Below are 22,821 nucleotides of genomic sequence, written 5' to 3'. Positions count from 1 at the left end.
ATTATAAACGTTATAAACACATGCTAGTAAAAGATTTCATGCATAACTGGTGTCTGCGTACTTTGTTAACCGTTTTAAGACAAATAATATATGTATGGTCCACATGAACCAGAAGAAGATGAAACCCGCCAGTATACTGCAGCAAACTCACTAATGACACTAAGTGGCATTGTGCACTTTTGTAATGGATGCTCAAAAAAGGAAACATAGCAACAGGAAGCTGAAAATGCATACACACGTCTACATTGCCTCCACTGACATCCGTATGGTTTGGCCAGTGTTCCTTTCTCCTCAGTTCAAAAGGACAACACAAATATGAAGTTATCAGATAATATAGCACCTTAGCCGTTTATGACAGTGCTGAACAGCAGTTAATAGTCCTTGTGAACTGCTGGGTGGGCCATGCACGGTGCCAAAGTCACTCAGCCTTCACTTTGGATTTGATGATTTAATTCAAGACAGAGTTGCATTTGCTACGTGCATGGTCCACCTAGCGGCTGTTAATGATGAGCATTTAACAATGTACACATGACAGACATTTAAAAGGGCGCCTTCTTACCTTAGCGTCACCAAAAGTCTCTCCTCTGGAATAACCGCATCACGGTACCAGGTATTCTCCCTACGTAAATGGGGTCCCAAAGTCTGCAGCAGGTAATCGAAACTGAGGGAAAAATAACACAACCCTTTACTATACATATCTCACTTTCGAATACACCTTAAACCAAAGATACAGTAAATACTTACGTGTTAGTACTCATCCGTGTGTAATTGAAAAACTTCACAGGGTGGCTACGAAGCTCCTCATAAAGGAGTGCAAACTGGCCTTTTTGAGGCCTCTCCACCACCAGAGGATGCACCCAATAACGGTGTCTCCGACGAGGTGGAACCCTCCTCCTCCGCCGCAGCCTCTCCATGAAGAACTGCAAATTGTTCATCATCGACAAAAGCACTATCTCCTCCATTTCACTCATCCTCCAAACTCCACAAAACACAACCAACTCTATCTCCCTCACCAAACCCACGTGGCAACACCTTTTATAGGAATGTATATGGGAAAACCTCTTCCTGTCATGACAGCTTCCTTTTCATTTTTTTCTGGCATTGAGAGGGTTAAATTCGCATAGGCCCATCGCATGCGGATTCGCATGCGAATTCGCATGAAAATACGCATGCGAATTCGCAAAACGCAGCGATTACGCTTGCAGATGCTAATTAAATACGCGTGTGAATCCGCAACGCTACAGTGGAAACGAGCCCTGAGGCAATTCATGCTGAATGAGGTAGATTGGGAACAACCCAGGGCCATATTATGAGCTAACGGCACCACCTTGGTAAAGACAGAAGCAAAGCAAGCAATTGAAATTTCCACTTCAGTTCGGCATGCTCTTATAAGAGCATGCTCTAATATTTTAATCGTGTCCTGGGTGAGAAAATGTTGCACGCAAAAATGTTTTGTTGTATTTTACTATGCAATTACAGTTATCAGTTAAATACATTTAACATGAGCTTTACTATGGCAACACACATTACACAAGTAGAATAATGTGCACATTCGTAGCAACACTCAGGTTACCTACGTACAGGTCACACTAATTTCATAACATGTGGTACACTGCTGCCAGTAATAACAGTAAAATTGCCTGGGCTACCTGCAGATGGCACTATTACTGGTGGCTGGTGCGTCAACTCCAATGTCACACAGTTTGGGGTCTCTGATGACCCAGAGCTCCACCTACCTGATAATGGTGGGGAATGGTGTGATCTTCCTGTAGACAATCCCAGGAATAAAGAGGACCTGTACATCTGTCTGGTGGGTTTCTGTTACTGGATCCATCTGTAGGAAACACATGCACTGACTGAATAAATTTTCTCTATGTGTTGTGTCAGACAATGGGGGAAGTCTAAGTGAACCCTCCATACTGCTCTCTCATTTCTCTTACCAGTTGATGCGAGAGGTGGCTGATTCTCCATCATGGTATCCTTGTATTCTTCTATATACTGCCACTCCATGGAGAAACATACAGTGATATCCTCACACCTTACAGGAACCTGACAGACACAAAACGATACAGTCACCACCCAGACACATCCCTTGTTGTTACTGGATAATGTCCCATACAGTGGTGCTCACCGCCAGGTCGTGATCACGCTTACGCGTGGATTCACGACCATTTTGACGCATTCCGCCTCGGACACGCTAAGCCGTGAATAGATTTTCAACCACGAAAATCTGCTTCGGCTTCGCGTGAATGCGGACAGAAATCCGCATTCACGCTCGTGAAACCCGGCGCTGAAGTCGTGGTTAGCGGAAATGCGTCAAACTATGCGGAAGTGACACATTGCAGGCCAATCAGAGGGCCCCAGCCAGGCCCTAGCAACCAATCACAGGAGGGGAGCTATGCCCTCCCCTCCTGAATATAAAGCGGCGGCCATGATGGAAAAGCTCTGTCCTTGCTAGACTGTGGTGCTGAGAGGATTATCTCCAGGCCATTGTTGTTTGAGCAAGTGCATTTATTGTGTTAAAAACAAAGCATTTTTTTTTGCTAACACTGCTCTTATACTGTACACAGTTAGCTAGTCAGTGAGTGATTGCTGTAGTTAGTTGTAGTCAGTGTAGTGTAGTGGGAGTGTGGGAGTCTAGTGATTATTTAACTGTGTGTAGTGCAGGCAGGTTCAGTGCTGCAGTGTAGTCAGTGTAGTGGGAGTGGGGATTATCTGTGTGTAGTGCAGGCAGGCAGGTTAGTGCAGCTGCAGTGTTCACTTGTATATTCCAGTGACAGTTATACACTTGTACTATTTGCAGGCAGCCAGTCACACCGCCGGCGCCGCCACTCTCTGCCAGCGCTGTTCATTCATTCTGTCAGTGACCTTGTGCCGTGCCCAGTGCCCACTGCTAGCTCGCTGGCATATAAGCATCTCATTACACACTTGTATATTATTTCAGTGACAGTTATACACTTCACTTGTACTATTTGCAGGCAGCCAGTCACACCGCCGGCACCGCCACTCTCTGCCAGCGCTGTTCATTCATTCTGTCAGTGACCTTGTGCCGTGCCCAGTGCCCACTGCTCGCTCGCTGGCATATAAGCATCTCATTACACAGTGTGACATCCTTGTGTGCCCACTGCATCCTTCAGTGACCTAGTTGTATATCCAGTGCCCACTACTGTGCCCACTGCATCCTTCAGTGACCTTGTACTGTGCCCACTGCATCCTTCAGTGACCTAGTTGTATATCCAGTGCCCACTGCTGTGCCCACTGCATCCTTCAGTGACCTTGTACTGTGCCCACTGCATCCTTCAGTGACCTAGTTGTATATCCAGTGCCCACTGCTGTGCCCACTGCATACTTCAGTGACCTTGTACTGTGCCCACTGCATCCTTCAGTGACCTAGTTGTATATCCAGTGCCCACTGCTGTGCCCACTGCATCCTTCAGTGACCTTGTACTGTGCCCAGTGCCCACTGCATCCTTCAGTGACCTAGTTGTATATCCAGTGCCCACTGCTGTGCCCACTGCATCCTTCAGTGACCTTGTACTGTGCCCAGTGCCCACTGCATCCTTCAGTGACCTAGTTGTATATCCAGTGCCCACTGCTGTGCCCACTGCATCCTTCAGTGACCTTGTACTGTGCCCACTGCATCCTTCAGTGACCTAGTTGTATATCCAGTGCCCACTGCTGTGCCCACTGCATCCTTCAGTGACCTTGTACTGTGCCCACTGCATCCTTCAGTGACCTAGTTGTATATCCAGTGCCCACTGCTGTGCCCACTGCATCCTTCAGTGACCTTGTACTGTGCCCAGTGCCCACTGCATCCTTCAGTGACCTTGTACTGTGCCCACTGCATCCTTCAGTGACCTAGTTGTATATCCAGTGCCCACTGCTGTGCCCACTGCATCCTTCAGTGACCTTGTACTGTGCCCACTGCATCCTTCAGTGACCTAGTTGTATATCCAGTGCCCACTGCTGTGCCCACTGCATCCTTCAGTGACCTTGTACTGTGCCCACTGCATCCTTCAGTGACCTAGTTGTATATCCAGTGCCCACTGCTGTGCCCACTGCATCCTTCAGTGACCTTGTACTGTGCCCACTGCATCCTTCAGTGACCTAGTTGTATATCCAGTGCCCACTGCTGTGCCCACTGCATACTTCAGTGACCTTGTACTGTGCCCACTGCATCCTTCAGTGACCTAGTTGTATATCCAGTGCCCACTGCTTTGCCCACTGCATCCTTCAGTGACCTTGTACTGTGCCCACTGCATCCTTCAGTGACCTAGTTGTATATCCAGTGCCCACTGCATCCTTCAGTGACCTTGTACTGTGCCCAGTGCCCACTGCATCCTTCAGTGACCTAGTTGTATATCCAGTGCCCACTGCTGTGCCCACTGCATCCTTCAGTGCTACCTTGTACTGTGCCCAGTGCCCACTGCATCCTTCAGTGACCTAGTTGTATATCCAGTGCCCACTGCTGTGCCCACTGCATCCTTCAGTGACCTTGTACTGTGCCCACTGCATCCTTCAGTGACCTAGTTGTATATCCAGTGCCCACTGCTGTGCCCACTGCATACTTCAGTGACCTTGTACTGTGCCCACTGCATCCTTCAGTGACCTAGTTGTATATCCAGTGCCCACTGCATCCTTCAGTGACCTTGTACTGTGCCCAGTGCCCACTGCATCCTTCAGTGACCTTGTACTGTGCCCACTGCATCCTTCAGTGACCTAGTTGTATATCCAGTGCCCACTGCTGTGCCCACTGCATCCTTCAGTGACCTTGTACTGTGCCCACTGCATCCTTCAGTGACCTAGTTGTATATCCAGTGCCCACTGCTGTGCCCACTGCATCCTTCAGTGACCTTGTACTGTGCCCACTGCATCCTTCAGTGACCTAGTTGTATATCCAGTGCCCACTGCTGTGCCCACTGCATCCTTCAGTGACCTTGTACTGTGCCCACTGCATCCTTCAGTGACCTAGTTGTATATCCAGTGCCCACTGCTGTGCCCACTGCATCCTTCAGTGACCTTGTACTGTGCCCACTGTATCCTTCAGTGACCTAGTTGTATATCCAGTGCCCACTGCTGTGCCCACTGCATCCTTCAGTGACCTTGTACTGTGCCCAGTGCCCACTGCATCCTTCAGTGACCTTGTACTGTGCTCAGTGCCCACTGCATCCTTCAGTGACCTAGTTGTATATCCAGTGCCCACTGCTGTGCCCACTGCATCCTTCAGTGACCTTGTACTGTGCCCACTGCATCCTTCAGTGACCTAGTTGTATATCCAGTGCCCACTGCTGTGCCCACTGCATCCTTCAGTGACCTTGTACTGTGCCCACTGCATCCTTCAGTGACCTAGTTGTATATCCAGTGCCCACTGCTGTGCCCACTGCATCCTTCAGTGACCTTGTACTGTGCCCAGTCCCCACTGCATCCTTCAGTGACCTAGTTGTATATCCAGTGCCCACTGCTGTGCCCACTGCATCCTTCAGTGACCTTGTACTGTGCCCAGTGCCCACTGCATCCTTCAGTGACCTAGTTGTATATCCAGTGCCCACTGCTGTGCCCACTGCATCCTTCAGTGACCTTGTACTGTGCCCACTGCATCCTTCAGTGACCTAGTTGTATATCCAGTGCCCACTGCTGTGCCCACTGCATCCTTCAGTGACCTTGTACTGTGCCCACTGCATCCTTCAGTGACCTAGTTGTATATCCAGTGCCCACTGCTGTGCCCACTGCATCCTTCAGTGACCTTGTACTGTGCCCAGTGCCCACTGCATCCTTCAGTGACCTTGTACTATGCCCACTGCATCCTTCAGTGACCTAGTTGTATATCCAGTGCCCACTGCTGTGCCCACTGCATCCTTCAGTGACCTTGTACTGTGCCCACTGCATCCTTCAGTGACCTAGTTGTATATCCAGTGCCCACTGCTGTGCCCACTGCATCCTTCAGTGACCTTGTACTGTGCCCACTGCATCCTTCAGTGACCTAGTTGTATATCCAGTGCCCACTGCATCCTTCAGTGACCTTGTACTGTGCCCAGTGCCCACTGCATCCTTCAGTGACCTTGTACTATGCCCACTGCATCCTTCAGTGACCTAGTTGTATATCCAGTGCCCACTGCTGTGCCCACTGCATCCTTCAGTGACCTTGTACTGTGCCCACTGCATCTTTCAGTGACCTAGTTGTATATCCAGTGCCCACTGCTGTGCCCACTGCATCCTTCAGTGACCTTGTACTGTGCCCAGTCCCCACTGCATCCTTCAGTGACCTAGTTGTATATCCAGTGCCCACTGCTGTGCCCACTGCATCCTTCAGTGACCTTGTACTGTGCCCAGTGCCCACTGCATCCTTCAGTGACCTAGTTGTATATCCAGTGCCCACTGCTGTGCCCACTGCATCCTTCAGTGACCTTGTACTGTGCCCACTGCATCCTTCAGTGACCTAGTTGTATATCCAGTGCCCACTGCTGTGCCCACTGCATCCTTCAGTGACCTTGTACTGTGCCCACTGCATCCTTCAGTGACCTAGTTGTATATCCAGTGCCCACTGCTGTGCCCACTGCATCTTTCAGTGACCTTGTACTGTGCCCAGTGCCCACTGCATCCTTCAGTGACCTTGTACTATGCCCACTGCATCCTTCAGTGACCTAGTTGTATATCCAGTGCCCACTGCTGTGCCCACTGCATCCTTCAGTGACCTTGTACTGTGCCCACTGCATCCTTCAGTGACCTAGTTGTATATCCAGTGCCCACTGCTGTGCCCACTGCATCCTTCAGTGACCTTGTACTGTGCCCACTGCATCCTTCAGTGACCTAGTTGTATATCCAGTGCCCACTGCTGTGCCCACTGCATCCTTCAGTGACCTTGTACTGTGCCCAGTGCCCACTGCATCCTTCAGTGACCTTGTACTATGCCCACTGCATCCTTCAGTGACCTAGTTGTATATCCAGTGCCCACTGCTGTGCCCACTGCATCCTTCAGTGACCTTGTACTGTGCCCACTGCATCCTTCAGTGACCTAGTTGTATATCCAGTGCCCACTGCTGTGCCCACTGCATCCTTCAGTGACCTTGTACTGTGCCCACTGCATCCTTCAGTGACCTAGTTGTATATCCAGTGCCCACTGCTGTGCCCACTGCATCCTTCAGTGACCTTGTACTATGCCCACTGCATCCTTCAGTGACCTAGTTGTATATCCAGTGCCCACTGCATCCTTCAGTGACCTTGTACTGTGCCCACTGCATCCTTCAGTGACCTAGTTGTATATCCAGTGCCCACTGCTGTGCCCACTGCATCCTTCAGTGACCTTGTATTGTGCCCACTGCATCCTTCAGTGACCTAGTTGTATATCCAGTGCCCACTGCTGTGCCCACTGCATCCTTCAGTGACCTTGTACTGTGCCCAGTGCCCACTGCATCCTTCAGTGACCTTGTACTATGCCCACTGCATCCTTCAGTGACCTAGTTGTATATCCAGTGCCCACTGCTGTGCCCACTGCATCCTTCAGTGACCTTGTACTGTGCCCACTGCATCCTTCAGTGACCTAGTTGTATATCCAGTGCCCACTGCTGTGCCCACTGCATCCTTCAGTGACCTTGTACTGTGCCCAGTGCCCACTGCATCCTTCAGTGACCTAGTGTATATCCAGTGCCCACTGCTGTGCCCACTGCATCCTTCAGTGACCTTGTACTGTGCCCAGTGCCCACTGCATCCTTCAGTGACCTTGTACTGTGCCCAGTGCCCACTGCATCCTTCAGTGACCTAGTTGTATATCCAGTGCCCACTGCTGTGCCCACTGCATCCATCAGTGACCTAGTTGTATATCCAGTGCCCACTGCTGTGCCCACTGCATCCTTCAGTGACCTTGTACTGTGCCCACTGCATCCTTCAGTGACCTAGTTGTATATCCAGTGCCCACTGCTGTGCCCACTGCATCCTTCAGTGACCTTGTACTGTGCCCACTGCATCCTTCAGTGCCGTTGTACTGTGCCTGGTGCATCCTTCAGTGACCTTGTACTGTGCCCACTGCATCCTTCAGTGACCTAGTTGTATATCCAGTGCCCACTGCTGTGCCCACTGCATCCTTCAGTGACCTTGTACTGTGCCCACTGCATCCTTCAGTGCCATTGTACTGTGCCTGGTGCATCCTTCTGTGACCTTGTACTGTGCCCACTGCATCCAGTGACTAGCATCCAGTCATTACTAGCAACATGTCTGGCAGGGTTTCGCGGGGTGAGAGGAAAGGGAGTTCAATTGCCTCAGCCACTTCTGGGACTGCTCCACGTCCAGGGAGAGGACGCCCAGCTGTACGTGGTCGTGATGCAGCAGAAAGGGGGGCAGCAAAGCCTGGGCCGAGTCAGCGGACGCCATTGTCCAAATATTTTAAAGTTTCTGGTCCCCGTGTGGTGGTTGAGCAAATGGAACCTGACGTACTCATGGACATCATGACTTCCTCCCAGACCTCTACTGTGAGCACCACTCCAAGCAGCAGCAGCAGCAGCAGCCAACGTCCCACGCTTGTTGTGACATCCACCCCAGCACCCACTGGTCAGCAGCCCTCCCAGGATGACAGCGTTCTGTCCCTCAGTCCGGCATCTGGGAACCTGCTGATGCAAGAAGCTCAGGACTTACTGGGGACTGATGTGGCAGAGATTGAGATCGGGCCACAATCACAAGCGTTGTTGAGTTCTGGTGATGAAGAAGAGGGGTCTGTGTCTGGGGATGTAGGGACAGAAGAGGAGGCGGGGGAGTCAGAGGAAGAGCTGGATTATGATGATGCTGCTGATGATGACGACGTTGTGGACCCTAACTATGCGCAGCCTGCTGAGTCCGGGGAAGAATGGTCAGAGCAGGATGACGAGTCACCTCGGCCTAGGCAAGGATATCGCCATATGTCAGGCAGGGGCAGGGGCATCGGCAGCAGTGGGCGTGGAGGAAGTAGACAGGACACTGCTTCAGCCGGCACCACCACCATGCAACCCCCAGCAACTACTACCACACATTGTTCCGCTGCGCCCTCTGCTAGTGGGGGCCGCAGTAAATTAAAGTCACCAGTGTGGGATTGCTTTGACGAATGTACTGATGACAAAAGGTATGCGGTGTGCAGGTTATGCAGCAAAAGATTGAGCCGTGGGAAAAGTCTGAGCAAGATGGGTACCTCATCCCTCCAGGGCCACCTGAGAAGCCGCTACTGCCGCGAGTATGCGGAGTTTAAGCGGAAGCAGGCACTGCTGGCAGGGGTTCCTGAGAGCAGAAGGCCCACCAGCGCAACAGCATCATCCCTCCCTCAGGGTTGTGAATCCCCCACAGCAGCAGCAGTAGTAGCACGCAAGCGCTCTTCCACCTCGGCTACTCAGGACACAGACATTGAGGCTGGCAGCCAGTGGTCGTCTCTCTCCTCTGTCTCCCCTGCATCCCAGCGTCGTCAGACCCTGCTGAGCGACACCTTTTAGGGTCTGACCAAGCCTCTGCCTCCAAGCCACAGGCGGATCCGCAAACTAAATGGCTTGCTGGCCCGGGCCATGGCATCACAGCTGCTTCCCTACTCCCTGGTGCAGGAGGGGAGCGCCATGCGGACGCTGCTCCATTTTGGCATCCCCGAGTGGCAAGTCCCCAGTCGCCACTATTTCAGCAGGAGCGCGATCCCAGCACTCCACAAGTTTGCGGTGGAAAACGTGGCCCGTTCCCTGGACTACTCTGTGGGCAAGCGGGTCCACGTGACCATGGACTCGTGGAGTAGCAGATTTGGGACAGGTCGCTACCTGTCCTTTACGGCCCACTGGGTGACACTGATGGAAGGGAGGGAGGACAAGAGCGCATCAGCCCAGCTAGTGGTGCCACCATGCGGGATCAGGGGGGATGCAGAAGGGTCCTGTCACGACACTCCCTCTGCACCCGGAAAGCAAGCCCGCCTCGGCAGCAGCAGCGCCAAGCCTCGGCACTGCCAAGCCCTTTTAAAATTGGTGACCCTGGGGAAGGAGAGGCTTACGGCCACCAACGTCCTGGCCGCCCTCAGGAAGCAGGAGCGGAGGTGGCTGACCCCAGAGGCCTGGAAGTGGGGTATGTGGCAGCCGATAACGGGGCCAACCTGGTGGCAGCAGTGCAGCAGGGAAACCTCCAGCACATCCCCTGCTTGGCCCATGTGCTCAATCTTGTGGTGCAGCGCTTCTTGCGCACCTACCAGGGGATGAGCGAGCTGCTGCAGGATGCCCGGGCGGTGGTACGCTTTTTCCGCCTGTCAGCCACTGCCTCTGCACTCTTGTCCACCTTACAGCAGCAGTATGGAAGGCCACAACACCGGATGATCATCGACATGCCAGTTCGCTGGAATTCGACTCTGGCCATGTTGGAGCGGCTGTGTCAGCACAGGCTGGCTCTTAGGGCCTACATGCTAGACCCATGTGTCCCCAGCAACCAGCAAGTCCCCATGATTACTGCCACTCAGTGGACACTGATGCAGCAAGTATGCCTGGTGCTGAGTCCCTTCCTGGAGGCAACCAAGATGGTCAGTGAGGAGCGGGCCTCTGTGTGCCAGTGGGTGCCCTTGGTTTGTCTACTGGAGCAGGCAATGTACAATTTAATTGAGCGTGGGGATGAAGCCCTGAGGCAGTTGGAAGAACAGGAGCAGATGGCAGCACAGTCCAGCTCAGAGGAGGGCTCACAGCAGGTAGTGGAAGAGTTGGAGGTCCGTAACCTGAATGAGGAGGAGGAGGAGGAGTAGAGTGCAGCAGGCATTGTACGTGGATGGCGGTTTGAGGAGGACAACGACGGAGGACAACGACATGGCACAGGAAGAGGACAGGCATGCGTTATGGAACAATGGCGAGGACGAGGAAGATCTTGCTGGCAGGGCCCACTTGTTTCCCATGGCGGTGCACATGTTGCGCTGCCTTCGCAGGGACCCCCGGGTGATCCAGATGCGTTCAAGGGAGGACATCTGGATTACCTTGATGCTTGATCCCCGTCTGAAGGGGAAGCTGGGAGACTTAATGACGCCATCCACCACCGAGCAACGCACAAGGGAGTTGAAGGAGGCCCTTGTGCGCAGACTACTGGAAGCATTCCCCCAGCCTTCCACCCCCACTGTAACTGCTCTGCCAAGCCAGCAAGAGGTGCCTGCCATTGCCACTAGCAGCACAACAACAACCACCAGCACCAGCAACTGGCGCCCCGGAGACCTGAAGAGCCTAAGCAAGAGCCTGTATGCAGTGCAGCAGCCCAGAACAGAGGTGCCCGCCACAGCATCCACCACCAACCAGCACAAGCAACGACTGACCACCATGGTGTCTGACTATATGGGGTCATCCAGTGGGCTCAATGACACCGACAGCCCCGTGGACCCCTTGGAGTACTGGGTCAAGAGACTGGACATCTGGAGCGAGCTTTCCCAGTACGCCCTGGAACTCCTATCCTGCCCTCCTTCCAGTGTCCTCTCAGAGAGATGCTTTAGTGCGGCCGGTGGCGTGGTCACAGAGAAGCGCTCTCGGCTCTCCCACGCCTCTGTGGACAAACTCACCTTCCTGAAAATCAACCAGGCTTGGGTGGAAGGTGAGTTCCTGGCCCCTATTGTCGGACACGGGGGCATGAAGTGGCTGCTGCATGTGCTGTTGTTAACTATGCCTGCCTTTATAAAGACAGTTACTACCTGCCTAGTGCTTACCTTGGTTAATTTTTTGGTGTTATGGTACTACTACCAGTAAGTTGCCATGGTCCTCCTTCTGAACTGCTGAACTGACCGCCCGCTTTGTCCTCCTGACTCAGTCGCTACTACACTCTGCGTTCACACTGCCCGGGTCACTGGGTGCATTTAATTTTTTGGCCAGCACTATGATGCTGTGCTACTACTACTACCACCAGTATGTTGCCATGGTCCTTCTGTGCTGCTGAACTGACCGCCCGCATTGTCCTCCTCCTCCTGACTCAGTTGCTTCCACCAATGTACTCTGTCTGCGTTCACACTGCCCGGGTCACCGGGTGCATTTAATTTTTTGGCCAGCACTATGACGCTGTGCTACTACTACTACCACCAGTATGTTGGCATGGTCCTTCTGTGCTGCTGCTGCTGAACTGACCGCCCGCATTGTCCTCCTCCTCCTGATTCAGTCGCTTCCCGCTGCTGCACTCTGCGTTCACACTGCCCGGGTCACTGGGTGCATTTATTTTTTTGGCCAGCACTAGGACGCTGTGCTGCTACTACTGCCACCAGTATGTTGCCATGGTCCTTCTGTGCTGCTGCTGCTGCTGAACTGAACGCCCGCTTTGTCCTCCTCCTCCTCCTGACTCAGTCGCTACCACGGTACCACCAATGCACTCTGTCTGCGTTATTACTGCCCGGGTCACCGGGTGCATTTAATTTTTTGGCCAGCACTATGACACTGTGCTACTACTACTACCACCAGTATGTTGGCATGGTCCTTCTGTGCTGCTGAACTGACCGCCCGCATTGTCCTCCTCCTCCTGACTCAGTCGCTTCCACCAATGTACTCTGTCTGCGTTCACACTGCCCGGGTCACCGGGTGCATTTAATTTTTTGGCCAGCACTATGACGCTGTGCTACTACTACTACCACCAGTATGTTGGCATGGTCCTTCTGTGCTGCTGCTGCTGAACTGACCGCCCGCATTGTCCTCCTCCTCCTGACTCAGTCGCTTCCCGCTGCTGCACTCTGCGTTCACACTGCCCGGGTCACTGGGTGCATTTAATTTTTTGGCCAGCACTATGACGCTGTGCTGCTACTACTACCACCAGTATGTTGCCATGGTCCTTCTGTGCTGCTGCTGCTGCTGAACTGAACGCCCGCTTTGTCCTCCTCCTCCTTCTGACTCAGTCGCTACCACGGTACCACCAATGCACTCTGTCTGCGTTATCACTGCCCGGGTCACCGGGTGCATTTAATTTTTTGGCCAGCACTATGACACTGTGCTACTACTACTACCACTAGTATGTTGGCATGGTCCTTCTGTGCTGCTGCTGCTGAACTGACTGCCCGCATTGTCCTCCTCCTCCTGACTCAGTTACTTCCCGCTGCTGCACTCTGCGTTCACACTGCCCGGGTCACTGGGTGCATTTAATTTTTTGGCCAGCACTATGACGCTGTGCTACTACTACTACCACTAGTATGTTGCCATGGTCCTTCTGTTCTGTGCTGCTGAACTGACCGCCCGCATTGTCCTCCTCCTCCTGCTCTGTCTGCGTTCACACTGCCCGGGTCACCGGGTGCATTTAATTTTTTGGCCAGCACTATGACGCTGTGCTACTACTACTACCACCAGTATGTTGCCATGGTCCTTCTGTGCTGCTGAATTGACCGCCCGCATTGTCCTCCTCCTCCTGACTCACTCTCTTCCACCAATGTACTCTGTCTGCGTTCACACTGCCCGGGTCACCGGGTGCATTTCATTTTTTGGCCAGCACTATGACGCTGTGCTGCTACTACTACTACCAGTATGTTGCCGTGGTCCTTCTGTGCTGCTGAACTGTCCTTCTCCTGACTCAGTCGCTACCACCACTGCACTCTGCGTTCACACTGCCCGTGTCCACTGACAACTCTGCTGCGATGTCATTGCTAATTGCTGCAAAAAAAATTACAAAAACCTCTCTGGGGCCTTTTTGGCGTCAGCCACTCATCCTCCTCCAGCGGTACCTTCGCCGCCAAGTGCCATTGGAACTCGCCTTCACCACTTTGATTGCTTAACGCGTATATCCCTTTTTAAAACCACGTATTACCAATTAATAGCCCCATTTACAGTGGTGATTTGTCTTTAAAAGCCATTAAAAAAAAAATGTTGAAGTTATGTTGCCCCTTATCACCTCGATAATCCATGCAATTTGGGGTATTGTAGCATGTATGGGGGCTTTGTTATTAACGTTAAAAGAAAATCCGCCTCCGGGCGGGAATCCACGCGTGATTACGCCATTCACAGCAGAAAATCTGCGTGGTTGCGTGGACGCGGACGAAAATCCGCATGCGGCGGGGCCGAATGCGGATTTTTTTTTGCAACCACGCGGATTGCCGAATTCGTGGATGAGGCACATCCGAGCATCCCTGGTCCCATAATTCCCAGCACTGCTCACCTCTCTTGTCAGCAGCTACATCATGTTCCTGCTCCATTAATTAATATAGTAGCGGCCGTGCTAGTGAAGTATCGATATCGCGCATAACGTAGAATCGCACGCTGCACAGCACTATCACGCATAGCACATTTATTTTTAACTCACACATAATGAATCAAGCAAAAAGTTCCAATGTTCCTTCTGTCATGTGACGCAGAGAAAGCATTTGATTGGTATACTGGCCTTCCTATGCCTCTTTCTGAAACAGATTGGTTTGGGGAACCAGTTCATATCATGGGTGACGGTATTATACACCAGACCCTCAACAAGAGTACGTGTAAATGTCCTCCTCTCTGATTCTTTCTCTATTGCTAATGGGGACCCGACAGGGCTGTCCATTATCGCCTTTACTATATGTCCTGGAAACAGAGCACTTTGAAATTGCCCTACTATCCAGTCCTCTTATAGCTGGCATACAGACGTTGTCTATGCTGCACAAACTGTTGATATATGCGGGCAATTTACTTATGTATGTAAGCAACCCAGCGAAAGTCATCCCTTTGATCCTGGAAGAATGTACTGTGTTTGGGGAAGTTAGTAATTTCAAGCTACATATTAATAAAACAGAGGCTCTAAATGTCTCCCTACCAGCAAAGGAACATCAAGCTCTTGTACTTGACTTTCCATTCAGATGGCAGTCTGTTCAGATGGCATACAGGTACCTTGTGATCTTCAGAAACTGTTTTCTCTCAATTATATTCCTTTGATAGCTTATTATTATTTAGTATTTATATAGCGCTGACATCTTCCGCAGCGCTGTACAAAGTATATACTGTATAGTCTTGTCACTAACTGTCCCTCAGAGGATCTCACAGTCTAGTCCTCCCATAGTCATATGTCTATATTGTGTAGTGCATGTATTGTAGTCTAGGGCCAATTTAGGGGGGAAGCCAATTAACTTATCTGTATGTTTTTGGGATGTGGAAGGAAACCAGAGTGCCCGGAGGAAACCCAAGCAGACACGGGGAAACATACAAACTCCTTGCAGATGTTGACATGGCCTGTATTCGAACTGGGGACCCAGCGATGCAAGATGAAAGTGCTAACCACTATTCCACCGTGCTGCCCAGAGGATATCAAACGAGATTTACATGCCTGGGCTAAATTGCCTTTGTCATGGTTCGGAAAGGAGAACATACTAAAAAAGGACATCCTCCCGAGGGCTCTTTATATTTTCCAAACCGTGCCTATCAATGTCCATCCCTCCTCCTTTTCCATACCCTGAGATCCCAGGTAGTTACACTTCTTTGGAGGAATTGACATGCCAAGTTAAGTTATGCTACTATGACATGTGCTAAGCATGACAGGGGCCTGGGTTTGCCAGATTTTGGGCTATAGCATACAATGGCAACTCTTTCAAAGGTGGTTGAGAGTATGTCCTTCAACCATGCAAAGCCCGGAAATGTAGAGGAATCTCTTGCAGCAATCTCACATAGAGGCATCTTGTGGATACATAAAGATGATCGTGGCAACCTGACTTACCATTTCTCTCCAGAGAAGTTTTAACTGTCTGTGGTAAATGTTCTCTCAAACTAAACCTGTCCTCTTTCAATGGCCTCCTATGCCCACTTTTTATCAACTCTTCCTTCCCTCCTGGCTTAGAGAATAGAAAGATCCTAACACGGGAACTAGAAATGTGGTCTCAGCTGAGACACATTTGTCCTGGTCCCAACTCTACGGTTTTCCCAGAAAATCTTTCTTTCTCGGGTGAACACTGGCTATCATCGGGTCACACTTGTAATTTCTTATTGGGTCTCTGTGTTAAAGGTACTCACTGCAGAGATTTGACTGACTGAGTCCCTTTGTACACAACCCTAGAAACCTGATCATGTGGTCTCAGAGGTCTATGGCATATTGGGCTTTATTCACTAATGGTAGCGCTGCGTTACAGCAAGAGTTATCAGCTGCCTTAATTACTGTCATTGTACGCTACGAGCCCTATTGGCATCATAGAGTGCGTAATGGGGGACCGGGCAGTCAGCATACGCTATGCTGCTAAATTGCAGTATAGTGAATGCTATCAACATAATGCAGCTCCGATCCTCCCAGCATCATCACTAGCGGGTCCATTCACATTAAAGGACTTGATCCCCGCACTCTGATTGGCCCAATAGGCTGTCTTTTAAGTGATGTCACTTGACAAACAGCCTATTGGGCAAATCAGAATGTGGGGATGAAGTGGAAAGTAGCTATAAACCAATGTAAATCCTTCCCTTTTACTACTCTGCATGGAGTTGGGGGAAGGGAGCAATACAGTATAAACATGGCTATACTGGAAAAGAAATAACATTACTGGGTGGAAGAACTCCCATATACTGGAGCAAAATGACAATGCATGGGGGACACGGGGGGACATGGCTATACTGGGAAGAAAGTGGTATTACTGAGGTGGGGAGACATTACATACTGGAGGCCAAGCCTGGATTTACCTCACAGGAGCCTATAGGCACAGATGTTCTAGCGCTCTAATCTTCAACCTTCATGAACCCACAAACCCCTGCTGAACTGCGCAGCAAGTGTACTGGCTGTCCCTTCTCCCTTACCTGTCATAGCTAACTACATGTGCCCCTTATGATTAGGTAGGCAGAAGTACCATCAATATTAAGTAGCTAGTGGTGCCCCCAAATATTAGGTAGCTAGAGGACCCTCAGTATTAAGTAGCTAGAGGGAGAGCTCGTCAGTGAAATGGTGAGAGTAGAGTGAGTAACCTCTCATTTACACTCTCATCTGCACTCTGAATAGGGAAGGAGGGAGGTAGACGCTCGGGAAGGGGAGTGAGACGCCTTTCCATTATCAGGCGCCTGTAGGCACGGTGCTTTATGGTGAATCTGGCCCTGCTGGAGGCTAATAATGGCAATACTGGGGGCACAGGGAGGACATGGCTATGCTGGGAAACAATTGTCATCACTGGGTGGGGGGACATTATATACTGGAGGATAATGACATTGCTGGGGGTGCACAGGGTGCACATGGCTATACTGGTAAAGAACTGGCATTACAGGGGAGGGGGGCATACCTTCCAATGTTTAAAACCAGCAAAAAGGGACACTAAGCTCTGCCCAGCCACACCTTTAGCCATGTCCCAATTTTGCATGTGGCTCCCTATACAGTTCCCTGGTGTCTAGTCATCATTCCTCCCTTCCCAAGACAGTTTCCTGGTGTCCACTAGTCCCCCTTTCCTGCCCTATATAGTTCCCTGGTGTCCAGTGGTTTCCCTCCTGACTCCCCAACACGGCTTCCCTGGTGGTATTTACTGGGGGCCCTTACTCAATATCATTTCCCGGGTGCTTAGAGCTTCCCCTCTCCCTAACATGACATCCCTGGTGGTGTTTAGTGGCTCCTCTCCCCAATATAGTTTCTCTGGTGGCGTTAGTGGAGTACATTTGAAATCGGCGCCGGGAGACTTGGGCGCAGGATACAGCCGGTATATGGCTGCTCCTGCACAAGTCCGGACCTTATTAATTACTATTCCCCCTCCAGGACACCATGGATAGTAGGGGAATGAAATAATTAGGCTTTCAGCGATTGCTGGAGGCCGAATTATTGTGTTTAAGCAACCTCGGCTCCGTCTTCTGACGGCGTCGACGTTACTCACTGAGCGCCGCTATAGACTGATTCCCATTATAGACTATAGACTGATTCCCAAATCTAGCAGCGCCGAAAAGCACTGCTCCGCGTTAGTGCCCTTTCCCCCATATAGCTTCCCTTGTGATGTTTAGTGTTCACCCCTCCCTAACATAGCATCCCTGTTGGTGTTTAGTGCCCCCCCTTAAATATAGCTTCCATGGTGGTGTTTAGTGGCTCCCCTCCCCAATGTAGCTTCTCTGGTGGTGTTAGTGCCCCCTCCCCCATATAGCTTCCCTGGTGATGTTTAGTGGCCACCCCTCCCTAACATAGCATCCCTGTTGGTGTTTAGTGCCCCCCCCCCTTAAATATAACTTCCATGGTGGTGTTTAGTGGCTCCCCTCCCCAATATAGCTTCTCTGGTGGTGTTAGTGCCCGCTCCCCCATATAGCTTCCCTGGTGATGTTTAGTGGCCACCACTCCCTAATATAGCTTCCTTGTTGGTGTTTAGTGTCTCCACCTCAATATAACTTCCCTGGTGTTGTTAGTACCCTGTAATATGGCTTCCCTGGTGGTGTTTAGTGCCCCCTCACTAATATAGCCTGCCTGGTGGCACTAGTTCCCCCAAATAGAACCCTGGCACTGAAGTAAGTGGTGAGCGGAGAGGAGGATGCACAGTGCTGAAAGCCTGGCAGAGCGGTAAGAGAAGCACTGCATCACTGCACCTATACTGTCCAATATACTGGGGCTGGGGAGCACAGAACAAGGGTGCATCGGGTAACAAGGGGGAAGGCAATGCTAAGTACATGGCTATACTGGAATATAAATTGCATTACTGGAGTGGGGGGAATTACATACCTTAGGATAATGGCAATGCTGAAGGGGACATGGGGGGGGGGTCAGGGCCCATTCACACTTGAGCAGGAATCGCGCAATTCCCGCTCACCGTAAAACGCGTAGCTAATGTTTCCCTATGGCAGTGCTCTCACTGCAGCTATCGCGGGCGTTTTGCGATTAGCGTTAATCGCAAACGCATTACATGCATAGTTTTGGTGGCAATTCTGGAGAGATCACGATTAGCATGTATAAAACCGCTAATCGCGATTGCTCCGAAAGTGCTACTCTGTCCAGTGATTTTTCTGCGTTAATAACTCTCTAGCGTTTTGCGATTTTAGGTGTTATGGGACCAAAGGTATGTAATCAGAAACAAAATGGTGATACCGGGGTGGGGAACATTACATGCTGGAGGATAATGGCAATGCTAGGAGGAGGGGAGCTGAAGGGGGGCATGGCTAAATTAAATGGGCATGTTGTCTTGACTCTGTTATGTGACTTAACTACTGTAAATTATTACTAAGAAGGTGAGATGAGAACCATAGTCTACGGTGCATGCTGGGTGAGCACTATAAAACCAGAAAATAAGTTACATTACAGCAGCATTTAAATGTCTCTTTATATTATGGCAATTACTTTACGGGAATAATCAGAATAGTGACAGGTGTATTATAACCTCCTCTTTAATAAAGTATGTCCACCCCGACCTCTGCTCTGCTCAATAATAAGAAGAATCACACAATTACCTTCTCCAACAACGTCTCCTCTTCACGTCCTAAAAAGTATTATTTCTTCCTTGCTGTGCGTTCCACCAGGAGGAAGTGAGATCGCCATCTTGTGGTGAATCGGCTAATTGCCTATTCACTGATACTAAGGACTAGAAAATATAATAGATTTATACATACCTGGGGCTTGTCTAGCCCAATCCGCATGGATTGCTCCCACGCTGCGGTCCTACCTACGACTTCTCTTAATTGAGAAGGCGGAGGACGGCAGTGTAAGAGTGATCCACGTGGATGAGGCTGAAGGAAGCCCAGGTATGTATAAAACTTTTATTTTATTCATCTCTGAGTAGTTAAAGGGAACCTGAAGTGAGTAAAATTATTTAAAATAAACACATGAGATAACTTCAAATGAACATTACATAGTTATTTTGCCATCAGTTCCTCTCAGAAGCTCACCATTTTCTTCTGACAAGGACCTTTCCAGTTCTGACAACACTTTGTCAGAACTGAAATATATCAGTTGCTGTCAGTTATATATCAGTTGGTGTCAGTAATAGCTGAGAGGACAACTGATGTGCCAGGTAATGTCCATGTTTCCCTATGGCTCAAGTGGGTGATGTTACAGTGTAACAGTGTGCTGACCAGGAAGCTGTTATGGGGTAATGGTCATTTTCAAAATGGAGGACAGAGAATTCCATTGATCACAGTGGACAAAAAGGATGCAGGAGAGGAGAAAGAGATTGAGGAGTAGACTACACAGGAGGTAAGTATGACTTCTGTATGTTTATTTTGACTTTTCATTTTCAGTTCAGGTTTTCTTTAAGTGAACATTTGTGGTTACCCACTATGCACCACTACTGAACATGCAAATTATCTCTTTATGCCCCTGTAAGCCAGGCTAGCATCCAGAACAGCTGGTGTATAGCAAGCCTATAGCTTTAAATTTTACACATCCACATCAACCCCACATGTAGAAATCCTGTTTCGGACTTCTGGTCCTCATCAGTACATGGCAGAGATTGATATGGCTGTACGGGATAGGGATTGGCAAACACTGCCATTTCAGCGCAGGAGACTTGCACGCAGCAGTGAGTAACTTCCGCGACTTCAGAAGACGGAGCTGAAGTTACTTATAAAACACTATAATTCAGCCTCCAGCAATTGCTGAAAGCTGAATTATTTCATGTTCCACCATCCATGGCGGCCTGGAGGGGAATAGTATTTAACATCAATGGGAATTTGTGCAGGAGCAGGATAAGCCATACAGGCTGTATCCTGCGCCCAAGTCTCCCGCGCGAATTGCTCTCATACGCGGGCTTGGACCAATACAACAGAGTAACCAAGCAGCTCGGGTGACCCAAACCACTAGAAATGTATAGGGGGCTAAAAGAGACCAAAAAGCCCTCCTACATAAAAGCAATGCTTGGTGCGATTTGCCTTCTTGACACAGAAGGAAACTTGCAGTAAACTTGCTGTAAATTGAGTAGGGAATATATGAATGAATCCAATCTGAAAATTCATGCAAAGAAATAAATGCATAATTTAAATTAATTTGGTTTATTCATAATCAACGTATCAGTCAATGACAGTGGTGTATGAATAGGGGATGCAGAGCTTGCGACCACACCAGGGCCCCTGGAGCAAAGGGGCCCGCCTTCATCCATCTTAGTAGCTTCTCATTGGTGCTATACTGGTAATAAACACCACACTATATGCATACCTCTTAAAGAGACTGTAACATAAAAAAACCCTCTGGGGGATACTTACCTCAGAAGGGGGAAGCCTCAGAGTCCCAATGAGGCTTCCCCGTCCTCTGTAGCCTCAGGGAATCCCGCGCTGGCTCTCCCAAAAGTACCTCGACAAGGTTTGAGAAGTAGAGCACCTGCATGCAAATATTTAACTCCCATGATCCAGTATCGACTCTTCGTTCAAGCTAAGGCAAAAATGGCAGAGCCCGATCGTATACGCTCTACTGCACAGGTGCAAAGGACTCGCTCCTGCGCAATAGGACAGATACGATCAGGCTCGGCTATTTACACCTTAGCCTGAACGAAGAGCCACTAGTGCACCTGTGCAGGCTTGTGGTAGGTAAATATTTACCTCACCGCTGTTCACAGGGTCGCAGAGCTTGATTCCTGGGACAGCGGAGGATGAGGGGAGCCTCGTTAGGATCCAGAGGCTTCCCCCTCCCGAGGTAAGTATCCCCCAGTGGGGTTTTTTTATGTTACAGGTCTTCTTTAATTTGAGATAAGAAAGAGGGATGCTTTAGAACACACCCCTACCACACCTCTTGCCATGCATATTATTAAGAATTCACAAGGAAACGATGTAGTTTTATCACTCAAACCACACTGATCTTTTCTATCATTAGTTGGTTTCCCTAAATTCTCCCTCATGATGAAAGTCGGCGATCTCAAGATAAGGTTACAGCACCACCCAGAGGCTGGAGGGAGAATTTCAGTGCTGGATCACAGGGAAGTGAGTATGAGTAAGTGCTTCTGTAGATGTCTCTGCGGTATGATTTTTTTCCAGGTTTTAGAGTCTAAAAACAGAAGATCTGGGAATAATCATACCGACAGGAAGGTGAAACAGCCCTGGTTGTTTCCTTTAAATAATGGTGATTTGTGGACTTTTTATGATGTCCACACTCTTTTGGGGCTAGTCAAACAAAGAATGGCATTGTAACAATTTGTGCGAAAAAACAAAAAAACAGAATGCAAAGACCCATAGATGCAGCCTGAGTATAATGGATTGTTGCAGTACCACTTCGTTACTAAATGAGGCTTATGTGTTACCATTTTAAACATAACAAGCTATAGCATACGTTGGTGTGTCTTAAAGCTTGGACCTATGTCACAAAAAAAAAGGGAACAGACAAACTCTATTGAGAATCTTCAGCAAAACTACACAAGTCGGAGCATTACAAACTACTAATATTGTAATAGCTCTGGGTGTTTCCTTTTCATAATGGTGACATTTGTAGCCTTTTCCTGATGTCCAGACTCTTCTGGGGCTTTGCAGAGAAAGAATGGTGCTAAAATACTTATCACAAAAAAAAAATGTACCTATAGAAAGCCACATGCACACTTTGGGTCCAATGACCTGGCTGAATGCCCAGCTAGCTATCAGATTAAACATATGTGGCATCATTTTAACTATGATAAGTAGTAAATAGATTTTAGAGTTGAAGCCTACGTCATGTGAATTCTTTTTAGTGAGAAACTGAACCAAAAGCAGAATTGTTATTTTATATACTCTGTAACCCCCCCAAAAATGTAAAAAAAAAAAAAAAGTAGCAAAATTTAAAAGGAAATATATACATTTTTACCTTAGGGACTTAGCTTTTTAAATACAGTATCTCACAAAAGTGAGTACACATCTCACATTTTTGTAAATATTTTTATTATATATTTTCACAGAAGATATGATACTTTGATACAATGTAAAGTAGTGATGGGTAAACATCACAAAAGTGAAACGGTCATTCGCAGCAAGCTCCACTTACTTTATTGGCAGGTGAACTTCTAAAATCTTAAGTGTATCTATGCAACCCCAATTTCTTAAATTACACTCTAGAGGATAATAGCAATAG

General features: G+C 49.4%; 1 protein-coding gene across 1 annotated transcript in view; it reads right to left on the bottom strand.

Moving 5' to 3' along the window:
• The window catches only part of LOC137536809 (uncharacterized), a 245,257-nt gene that overhangs the window by 89,759 nt on the left and 132,677 nt on the right, over positions 1–22,821 (bottom strand). Inside the window, 2 exon segments of the mRNA XM_068259008.1 lie at positions 1,737–1,834; positions 1,941–2,049. Coding sequence (XP_068115109.1) covers positions 1,737–1,834; positions 1,941–2,049 — 207 coding nt within the window.

The sequence above is a fragment of the Hyperolius riggenbachi genome, chromosome 10 (assembly GCF_040937935.1).
Source record: "Hyperolius riggenbachi isolate aHypRig1 chromosome 10, aHypRig1.pri, whole genome shotgun sequence".
NCBI classification, from domain to species: domain Eukaryota; kingdom Metazoa; phylum Chordata; class Amphibia; order Anura; family Hyperoliidae; genus Hyperolius; species Hyperolius riggenbachi.
This window is presented reverse-complemented; position numbering and strand designations above follow the sequence as displayed.